The sequence below is a fragment of the Phaethon aethereus genome, assembly GCF_964289735.1.
Source record: "Phaethon aethereus genome assembly, chromosome: 2".
NCBI classification, from domain to species: Eukaryota; Metazoa; Chordata; class Aves; order Phaethontiformes; family Phaethontidae; genus Phaethon; species Phaethon aethereus.
Genome location: NC_138582.1, coordinates 26,339,293 through 26,350,250, shown reverse-complemented (window position 1 = coordinate 26,350,250; position 10,958 = coordinate 26,339,293). Strand labels below are relative to the sequence as shown.

The window sequence follows — 10,958 nt, the reverse complement described above, 5'->3', positions numbered from 1 at the left end:
GCTCTGAAGACAGCCGTCCCCTTGGGAGCGCGGCGGAAAGCCCAGCCGGGACCTAAGCCCTCCCCAAGGGACGGGGCCCTCCGCTCAGGGCCGTCACCTCACACCCCGCCACATGGCGGGGGGAAGCCGGGACGCGCTCGCCGCCCCCCGCAGGCCGCCCGAGGCCGGAGGCCTCTGCGTCCAGCCTGCGTGAGGGCGCGCCACTCCGCACGCACGGAGCCCGGCCCGCGGGAGGGCGAGCGGGGCCACCCCACCACGCAGCCCTGACCCACGCCACGCCGCCCATGCGGCCGTTGGAACCCACCACGGCCTCACCTGCCCCTCGCGCAGCTCCCACGCACGGCCCAGCCCACGTGCGTGCCCTCCCCCGCCCCCCAACTCGGGCGAGACCATTCGGGAGCGGGGGGGGCAGTCAAAAAAGTGTCCTTCCCACTGCTTGCTCGAAGGGGGCGGTATGGCTCCGCCTCCCCCACCCTCCACCCCGTTCCTTCCTTCCTTCCTTCCTCCCTCCCTCCCTCACCGCGTGGGCGCAGGGTGCCGCGGGAGCGGCAGCGCGAGCTCCGCCCCTTGGCGAGGCGGGCGCGGCGCTTCTCCCCTCAGCGGTGTCGCCGCGGCTGGGAGGCGGCGCGGGCGGCCGGGCCGGGCCGGTTCGGGCCGCGCCGCCCCGCCCCGCCCCGGGAGAGCTTGAGCTACCCTGAGGTGAGGGGAAGGGGGCGAGATGGCGTCGTGCGTGGGGAGCCGAACCCTGAGCAAGGACGACGTGAACTACCGCCTGCACTTCCGCATGATCAACGAGCAGCAGGTGGAGGACATCACGCTGGAGTTCTTCTACCGGCCGCACACCATCACCCTCCTCAGCTTCACCATCCTCAGTCTCATGGCCTTCGCTTTCACCAGGTGCGCGGCCCCTGGCGCCGCCGCGGGGGCCCCCCGACTCGTCCCTATCTGCCGGCCGCGCGTACCGGGCCGCGGGGCGACAAGGGGCTGCTGGGGAGGGGGCCGGGACTGGGACAGGTCCCCCGGGGGCGAGGACGGGCAGTGCGGCTCCGGCGGGCGGTGGTTGCTGCTTGGGGGCGGGTTAACGGGAGACTTGGTGTCGGGCCGTGACTTGCTGTATGCTGTGCAGGCAGGGGTGTTGCATCGGTGGCTGGCTGGAGAGCACCCTGCTCAGGAGGCCCTCATTTTGGAGTGCGGTTATTCTCCGCTGCTACGTTTCCTGGGAACTTGTTGATCGTTTTGTGGCTCTCTGTTAAAGCATTTACCAAAACGAGCGTGTGTTTCAAGCAGTTGCCAAAAATGGCTTTTATTAGACTATCAAGAAGCCTAGTGATGACATCACACGAGTAGATGACAGGCAGTCAGTGGACAGGAGTGACTGTTTTGTATCGTCAGTTTTATACAACACACCCTCTCTGAGCCCCATCACACGTTGGCTTAGGCCCCAGGAGTGATATGCTTAGCCACATCCTTTCTCCACCGCAGGAACAGCTCTGTGGGCTTTGCCACTGCAGTCATTCATGGAAATAAAGCCAAGAATGGATGCATTTATTTTCAGGAGCCTTATTTGTAAACAAAGGGTATAGCAGTGCAGTGTGAAGGGTACCTTGCAGTATTTTTTTAAGTTGTGCATACTTTTTATTGCCCCCTGCTGAATGGGGCTGTGAAGATGGTAACGTAATCCTCCTCTAGGCTAAATCGTGCAGTCTCTGGGAAAACAGTGATTCCTGAGAGGTTTTAGCTGAGTTGTGTGTAGTGTTTTGGGGCTCATTTATACTTCTGTGACATCGTATGTACACAATCACAGATTTCAATGGCCTTGTTGATTAAACTCTGCATTTGATATAACATCCATTATTTGTCCCTAGGCCTGATATACAGCTCAGTGTGTAATCTATCTTATTCTAAGAATCCAAATATATAGGTTTTTACCAGCTATGAAAATAATGGTCAAGCCTGTGTTGAGCTGAGGAAGGGGAATAAGGAAATGTAAAATAGTGTAGCTGCAAATGGTCTGAGGTATGCCTTTTCTTGTTTCAACTTGTGTATGGCCCCAAGGAAGATATTTTTTGTGAATAAGTCCCTTGTTCTACTTAAGTAACAAGATCTAAGATAAGGTGTAGAATGTCCCAGGGATCCCTTCTTAACTCTTAGATCAGAGACATGTTTCTGTGCTTTGGTACAATGTTTAATTAGAAACCTTTGCTACAAGTGCTCCTCTTGTCTTGTTTCCCCCCACCTGATCACTTTTCTCACTCTAGAGCTAATTTTGGTCAAACTTGTGAGTTACTAAAGGTTTCTCATCCAGACATCGTTCTGAAGGATTAATGGGATTGATCGCTCACTTTAGGAAGAGGAAAGGAATTTTGCCATTAATTCTTTCAAGCAGAGGATAAGCCAAGCAGCAATTTCAGAACTACTGAGTCTTCTAGGCCCAAACAGTATTGCTTCACTTCTGGGATGTTTGTTTGCCTTTTTCCAAGAGGATTGCTAGCTTTTCTCTCCATTTTTATTGCTAGCTTTCTAACTCTGACTTCTTTAGTTTAACTTTCTTCCCCCTGTCTGCCTCTGCTCTGCCCTGCATCACTTCCTGTGTTTAAGTATCCGTTGACTTCTTTTTAACTCCTCTCTGTTTCTCCTCTTCTCAGGTTGTGCAAGCTACTGTGATTTTTTTTTTTTTTTTTTTATTCACCACCCCCCTCCCCACCCCTCCTCACCTTTTGCTATTTCCAGTTACCGCAGGAGTTTCCTAAATCTCCTCAAGTGATACCAGAGTGCTGCCTCTGCCTTATTTGGGACACTGCCCAAACCATAGGTACTCTTTGGGAAGCTGTGGGAGAGGACATAGTTCCCCATGTGCTTAGAGTATGTGCTCCTAGGTCTGGTCTTTCTATTCCCATCAGCTTATTGCCTTGAGCCTCCAGTGTCTGGGTTTGTATTTCCACCTCCTGAGCACAAGGTGCTGTAGACTTTTCAATAAGGTGTGACAAGTGATTCTTTGCTTCCCCTGTGCTGTCAGTTGTTCCATAGGTCTCCTGGTCAATTTGTTAAGCAGGGGATTTTCTATGATACATTCACACGGATACTGTTAAGTAAAATACAATTTTTTTCAGGAACTTCAGCATAGGCAGAGGAAATTCTGCTTCCCGTAAAGTCTTTCTTGTCTCTTCTATAATTGTTTTATGTCAGAAGTATGTGGGGGTTCTGATGAATTTAGAAAATGCTGTAATGTGGGGTATCCCTTGGGATCACTGAGAACAGTTGATACTGTCTTTGAGCTGACAGATAAGGGTGAAACTGAGCTTCGGGTAGCAGTAAATGTCAGGTAGCAATATTAATAATAATCCAGAAAAAGAAACTTGAGTGTGTGTAACTTTTCCATGTTAAAGTGGGGTGTAGAGGGTATTCTGGTTTTTAAAGCACATCCTTCTAGTGCTTCTGACAATGGCTGCAGCTGCCTTGGTTATTTCCTGCTGAATGAGCCAGATGGAAGCTCCTCTGCTTCCAGGCTGCGCCCTGGAGCGGAGGCGTGGAGTGGCTCTAGCTTTCCCTGTCCTCTTCCTCCCTAGAGAGAGGGATGTGGCCTTCTCTGAGCCCAGAGGCAAGCAGCAGCAGGGCGGGTGGGTGCTGGAGGAGGTATTTTGTGGAGCCCAGCAACAGGACAGAGCAAGGTGACAGATTGGTAGCTTCTGCTCTGAAGTTGCATGGGTTTATGGAAGCACGAGTAAGACCTGTGAGGATATAGGGCTGTTGTCTTTCACATCCCTTGATTAATGGAGTTGATTAAACTGGATTATTGAGCATTTAAGTTTGATTTGGGGAGTTTATGGAAGATTTTTTTTTTCCCCAAACACACTCTAAATTTAGTGTCCTAGCTATTTTTTCCTCAGTTGAGTATCCTCTTTTTTTTTTTTAATTCATGATATAATAACTTATTTGTTTACATTTTTGTAATGTGCCGGTGTAATGTAGTGCTCTGGAGCAGGGAGAAGAGCAGGAGAGAGAAAAAGGCTATGCGGTTGTTACGTGCTTTGTTTCTTTTACTATTTCTTTTCCAAAAAGCCACCGAATTGAAAAATGCGCTGGTAAAGTGGGTTTAAATTCAGAGAATTTGCATCTTTCCTCCCACGCAAGCATTAGAAGTCTTGTTTTTGCTGCACAAATGTTTATACTTCAAAGTCAGCATCAAAGTTCCTAAGGCTAAGTGAGGAGATGATTTAGCACATTTTCCTCATTGCAGCTTGTCGTGATTGTGTCTTTCTTCGAATAGTTATTTTGCCTCCCTGTTTCTTTTGGTGTTCCCTGAAATAGTTCTTCCAGGCAAATGCTATAATTCTTATCCTAACTCGTGCACAGTAGCGAGTGTCCTGCTCGTACCTGTTTTTACCGGCTTCTGGCAAGAAGATTGCATGTCTATCCCTTTTGAAAGGTATCTACAAGCCAAAATGAAATGCCTCTACTACTCACTTGGAATAAAATGCAGTTTAACACCATATACAACATTTTTGTTGATTTTGGGGGAAATAGTGCCGAAGTGACTAGGACAGCTTTCCTGAAGCTAGTTGTACTCAGAATCCTGATACGCAAAGGTGAGGACCTTTCAGCCCAGCTGGCGACAATTAAGTGATGTGATCACAGAGTCTTTCACTTCTTTCTTGGCCACGCTGAATTGTGCAGTGGTGTGACTAGTAATCTTTCTTGGCCACGCTGAATTGTGCAGTGGTGTGACTAATAATCTGTTCTCTCTTCAAAAAAAAAAAAATTCCCCCTCTTGGTGGCACCCGTGACAGCATGTGCGTGTGTGTTATTTGCATATGTTAAAACAAGAATATGGTTTTGCTGTCTGAGCCATTGGAGCCTGAGGCTTTGTCTGGGAAGTGCACTGGATGTCATGAGGCTCTTGGGATTGCCAAGGGAGCCAGAGTTAAGCTCTGGAACTTGGGATTCATAATTGTAAGTGTCAGCCTGTGCAGCATGGCTGCTGGAAAATGATTGGTAAATCTGTACTGAACTTGTTTAAAAAAAAAAAAATGCTGTGGGGAGTCCCTGAGGCCTGCAGAGAAACCATTCATGGTTTAATGTACTTTTTCCTGCCATACAGTTAAGCTAACATAGTGCTTAAATGCCTCACAATGATGAAAGTCTGCTGTAAAGCTGTTAAAGTTCAATTTTGAGGGAAAGGGAAATAATTTGGCAAAGTGAGAAATACTTTATAACTGCAGCAAATATCTAATGTGGAGCACGTTTATGCTGTCACAGATTCTCTACAGAACCATCCAGAAATGTGACTGAAGGTCTGCCAGGAAGAGCTGTATCCCTCTAAAGTTTGCTGGGAAGTTTTTGGTATCGTAGGTTGGGAGTAAATAAAGGAATATATTTAAATAGATAAACTGATCCTAAGTACATTAAATTACCCAAATAATAAAACTTTAATTTGAGTTGTAATGGGTGATACATTATGAAATATTAGGTGTGCATATTATGATAGTCTGAAGTTTCTTTCTGTTTGTATTACTGAAGTATCCTAGAAGCTGTCTGCTGGTTAGAAGACTTGGGTGGGCTTTTTTTTTGTTAATCTCACTGCTGTACGCCTCATTCTACCTGCCTGAAAAGAAAGAACTCCTCAGTCAAGTTTGCCTTTGCGTCCCAAACTGTATTTTTAGGTCTGTCTTCTGGCCGTAATATGACAGTAGCACAAATAATACCTGATATTTTGTTCAGAGCCTTAGCTTAATAGATCCATAAGCAAGTTGATGTTTTTCCCTGGTTCTTTTAAATTTTGTTGTCTTGATGTTATATATGGATTCTAAGCTGTATAATCATTACTTCCAAAGGCTGATTGTAATCATTATTTCCCCCCTTTCTGCACTCACCTCAGGCATTTGGCATTGGGAATAGGCCAAGGGAAGTGAAAGGGGATTGCGAGCAGCACCAAAACAGCAAAGGGAAACCTAGGAATTGCATGAAGGCTTCTAGAGTTTTTGGTCTGCTGTGGAAATTACTTTTGATGATGTTTCTGTGACCGTTAAGGCAGGAAGATTTTTTTTCACCTTGTATTAAATTTGGTCATTGCTTCTGCATTGACTTCTAACAATGCTTATGGCTCGCATGTATTGATTATATGCTTAACTCTCTTGTAAGCAAGTGATACCCAGAAGTGCAGGGTGAAAATCATTTGGCACAGCTACTATCCTGACTTGTTATATAACCAGCATGCTTATTTCTTATGCTTATTTCCATGTAATCTTTATTTAAATAATATGATATCTTCAGAGCCTTTCGACTTCATCTTTATAATGCGCTTTAACACTTTGATGTTGTCTGTCTCTTCAGGGATGATTCTGTCCCAGAGGATAATATTTGGAGGGGTATCCTCTCTGTGATTTTCTTCTTTCTAATCATCAGTGTTCTAGCTTTTCCTAATGGTGAGTAAGGTTTATACTGTTTATAATTCACTTTTTGTAACATGTGAATTTCTCTTTATTGCCACTATATTTATTTTGGTTTTTATTAAAGTATCACTTTCAAATGTATTTCTTTTCTTTACTTTTTGAATTCCTTTATGTTAAGGAACAGTCTAAAAATGGGTTGCAATCATACTGAGCAGAGATAATGGTAAAATGCAAGTTATTTATAGCTTGTCTGTATCTAACAAAGAAGTCATGTTTTCAAAATCCCTGTGTCTATTTGCAGGTGCACAGCTGCAGCTCAGATTGCTAAGTAATGATGCTGGTAGATCATTAAATAAAGTTTAAAAGGAGTCTGCCTCGGTGTGTTTTAACAGAAGTGGCGTTCTACAAATTCTCAGATGTATAACACCTTATGTAAATCAGCTTACCAGAAACTAGTGATAAATAGAAATGATCTAAGTCACATTGCAATGTAAAACCACAATTGCTCAGTAGAATTTTAAGTTGGACAACAGTTTTGGTAATTGTGTGAGGAGCAGAAAGAGCAAAAAGGTAAAACTCATTGTATGACACTTAATTCTGTGGTGGAAGTGTTGTCTTCCTGGTTGTTTTTGGTTTTTATTTGTTTTTTTATTTTAATTTCTGTATTTTTAATTTTTACTTATTGCTGTCAGCAAGAGCATAATTCTTGGGTCAAATCTAAACTGTCTCAGAATTGTCAGTGTTCAGGAAAAAAACAGTGATTGTGCTCGGCGTGGGTTTGTAGTTCAGAGTTGGGATGTATTTTTCTGGTATTTTAAAAAGCATTAATCCTTACTTTTTACAAAGCACTGCCTGAAAAACTGGGTTCCAGATTAAAATGAACTTTATGCATACAGTGGAGAAAGAGCAGTCTACAGGTTGTGCTGAAAATATTTGTTCAGCCACTTCTTGGTACCTAAATGTATGATTCATGTTTCGAGGTCTTCTAGTTTCACTAGACTTACCTTCTCTGCTTTTCACATTAAATGAGGGGGTTTTAATCTAATAAAGTCAGTTTAATCACTGGCTCTAAAGTAAATAATATTGGCACTGGTAAAGAGCATAGGTATCTCACTTCTTGTCAGGTATATGATACTCAGTTTGGAAGTTTTAGGAGGCCTGTTTGCTAACATTTCATGGTCATTTGAAGGCTAAGCACCATGTTTCTTTGCTAACACACAGAAATTTGTATTTGATGACTTCATTGGGAGCAAGCCACGTGTGGGCTGTGGTCTAGAAACCAGATCAAGAGATCCTCAGGTGACACCTGAGATACGGTGTCTGCTGAGCAAACGGCATATTACTGCTCTGGAAACAACTCCATAAAAATAATTGAAAATTTTGACTACACCCTACTAATTGTCAGTCTCGTTTTCCTCTCTGTAAGTTTTTTTTTTTCCCCCTGAACATAGAGCCCCAACATTTGGGTATATCGCATAGTTTGGTGGAGAACTGTTCATGCTTATGCCAAATCTGCATATGAGATATACTCAAAAGTAGATTATGTGGTTCTTATTGATGTGCCTTCTAATAGGGTTTTTGTTTACTGTCCACAGGGCCCTTTACACGTCCCCATCCTGCAATATGGAGAATGGTTTTTGGTAGGTTTAAGTTGAGTTTCTGACTTTTTCAGTCCTTCTGCAGGACTGTTCATTTTAACTTTCAGATGAATGGAATTGTCATGAAACATAATTGTGCATCAAACTTATGTGAATGTCTTCCACTTTTGAGTAGTTGCTTATAGACTGTTCTTAATTACATTTGTGAATGTCATTGTAGCATTGTAGTTACTCTGTATTGGGATGGTGTAAATTAAATCACCAGAAAGGGATGATTCATTCTGATGCTCTGTTTTAAACCTGTTTTGTGTTTGTGCTTCCTAATCTCTTTCCCCCACACCCTTTCTACTGCCGTCTCTTCCCACTCCAAAAAGGTTTGGGTTTTTTATAGCTACAGCATATACTATCTAACTTCTAGTAGGGTGCTGCCTTTCATTATTGGCTAATTATGCTATTACTTTATATGTTTATTAAATTGTGTCGTTGTATAGCTTGACATACATTTATTAATATTCTTAACGTGTATATATATTCATATTCTTAACTTATAATTTCAGCAAAAAATACCTGTAAATATTAGTGGCATTCATAGTTTGGAAAATAATTCTATTAACTACAGAACTTACTGAGTGATATCCTGCTACTTAAACATCTGAATTACATGGCAAAAACATAAGGAATTTTATTTTGAAATAATTCAGGGTTCACAGAGTATATCCTAGACTTTGAGCACGTTTGCAGAGAATTAGGCATATTTGATTTAAATCTGATCTGTGTCTTTTTAAGGGGACTGAATGTTTCTTTCTCCCTCCACCATACATAGCTAAAAATAAGTAGCCTCCCAAAGTAGCTGATTACTCATCTGTTGACTTTGAGAGGATACTGCTGATTAGATAGTACTTGTTAAAGAATCCTGTTCCTTGTGAAGTTTGGGAAACACAGGTCCTGCTGCTTGTTTCAGGTTTCAGCAAATGAAAATTAAAAAGTCACTCTCAATGTTGATACTGTCAGAGCTTGACGCCCTGTACTTTTGGGAGAAGGCTGCATGCAAAATCAAGAACATTTTTCACTGTGTAATTCTGCTGCTTCTGGCATTGCATATTTAGCCATGCTTTTGAGTCTCCAACCTGTTCAGTAGATGAAAGGCAGGATGCACCATGGCCTGCAAGGCTGTACTACTTGTAGTAGTTTGTCATCTGTTTACCTAGTGTGTTTTTAGGATGTACTGCAGAGGACAGTAGATATACTTTCTGTTCATGTGTCTGTACTTAAACAGAAGTCATTCTCTAGTGTACAGTGAGGATTAGTAACACATGAGTTCTGGTTGTAGTTTAAAATATCTTTTTAGAATTGCTATAGCTTATTTTGGATGGCAGATACTAAGTTTATTCACATTAATTTTTCTGCCTTCCATGACATTGCTGCAGGACACACGTAAGTTTGAGTGCTAGACTATGGAAATGGTGTTAGTATTTAATGCTTCTTCCAAATGTGGTCTTGGGTATCTGTGAACTTGTGAATAATGTAAAGATATGCTCCAAACAGAAGCTTCATCTACCTGCAGATCTACACCTAGGACTCTTAACTTCTTACAAGTCTTTCTTTTAATAAAAAAAAAAAAAAAATCCATAGTCAGACATTGGGAGGAGAGAGGGAATAGTCCCAACTGCAGTAGTGTTTCATAATTTATAATGGTGTGAAAACAAATCATAATAATCTTTATCTTTAAAAGCTTCAAACAGCAAATACTCCAGCTCACAAAAGTAACTCAAGCATGCATTAGTTTACAACTACTCTTTATTGCCAGCATAGCTCAAAATTGCCAGGTGGGATTATTAAATTGATCTTCATGTTGAAATTTGCATATAGGCTTAGGGACCTGCATTAGTGAGAGCAAGAATATTTAAAGCAAAGGGACAGAGCTAATCCAATCCTGGGATCCTAATGTATTTCTTACTAAAAAGCTTCCTGATCACAACCTTGTGATCACAACTTCTGTCTAAACTGATTGGACTGATTTTGTTTTGATTGAGGTCATGCAGTTGAGCACATAGTCTATCACTTGAAACAGGAGGTGATATGAAGGGCTGAGTGGTCAGAGATTACTATCTAACTTGTGTGTCTTAAGTTTTTTTGCATGTAGCCACTGTATGTAGAAAACTCACTTGTGCAAACTGGGCATGTATAGAGCAACAATTTCAAAGTAGCTTTTTGGACTCTGTGTCCCAAAGAGTTTTGTGAGTGAACATGATTTTAAAGCTGAGTCTTTTTGCAGGTCTCAGTGTGCTCTATTTTCTGTTCCTGGTGTTCGTGCTCTTCCTTAACTTTGAGCAGGTAAAAGCAGTGATGTACTGGCTGGATCCTAATCTTCGATATGCCACAAGGGAAGCAGATATTATGGTATGTATCCATGGCACTTTATCGGACATTTTGGATATACTTTAGGCATGTTTTACATGAGTGGGAAGGGGTAAATCTGAATTTGCTGGCATGAGCAGTGCAAGTTTGTGCCTATACTTGACAGAGTCAATGAGCCATTTGTATCACCTGCTATTTCTTTACAATGAAATCTCTCATTTTTTTCTAATGCAGATATTCAGATAAGTGTGCAGTTGGGAGTGTGAGATATGCCTGCACTGGGGCAGCTTTGGATTCCTTTAAATAATAGATATGAGCCTGGATACTGAAAATAGACTTAGCAAGGTCGTATCTAAATGAGGCCTGTATGGTGTGTATCCCCCAGATCAGTTTTTTTGATGCCACAATGCTGCACTCAAAGAATTTTGCTTTATTGCTCTGAGCTTAGTACATGACAGGCATGCTACTGAGTATGTGGAAATCCAGGTACAGCAGCCACAGGGCTCTGCTGCCTTCCAGTTGCCCAGCTAAGCACTGTTGCTGTTACCACTGGGAAATTACTTCCATAGGCCAATGTCTGGAATGGCATGGAAAGACAGGCTTGTTCTTCTGC

The 10,958-nt window shown here is 42.8% G+C and overlaps 1 protein-coding gene across 3 annotated transcripts in view; it reads left to right on the top strand.

Moving 5' to 3' along the window:
- Nucleotides 1-718: 718 nt before the first annotated feature.
- The window catches only part of PTDSS1 (phosphatidylserine synthase 1), a gene marked incomplete at both ends in the record, with an annotated part of 28,901 nt that continues 18,661 nt past the window's right edge, over nt 719-10,958 (top strand). For all 3 annotated transcript variants that reach the window (XM_082015258.1, XM_082015257.1, XM_082015256.1), the window contains 4 exons: nt 719-897; nt 6,331-6,422; nt 7,985-8,029; nt 10,263-10,387. In XM_082015258.1, coding sequence (XP_081871384.1) covers nt 719-897; nt 6,331-6,422; nt 7,985-8,029; nt 10,263-10,387 — 441 coding nt within the window. The remainder of the gene's footprint in view (nt 898-6,330; nt 6,423-7,984; nt 8,030-10,262; nt 10,388-10,958) is intronic.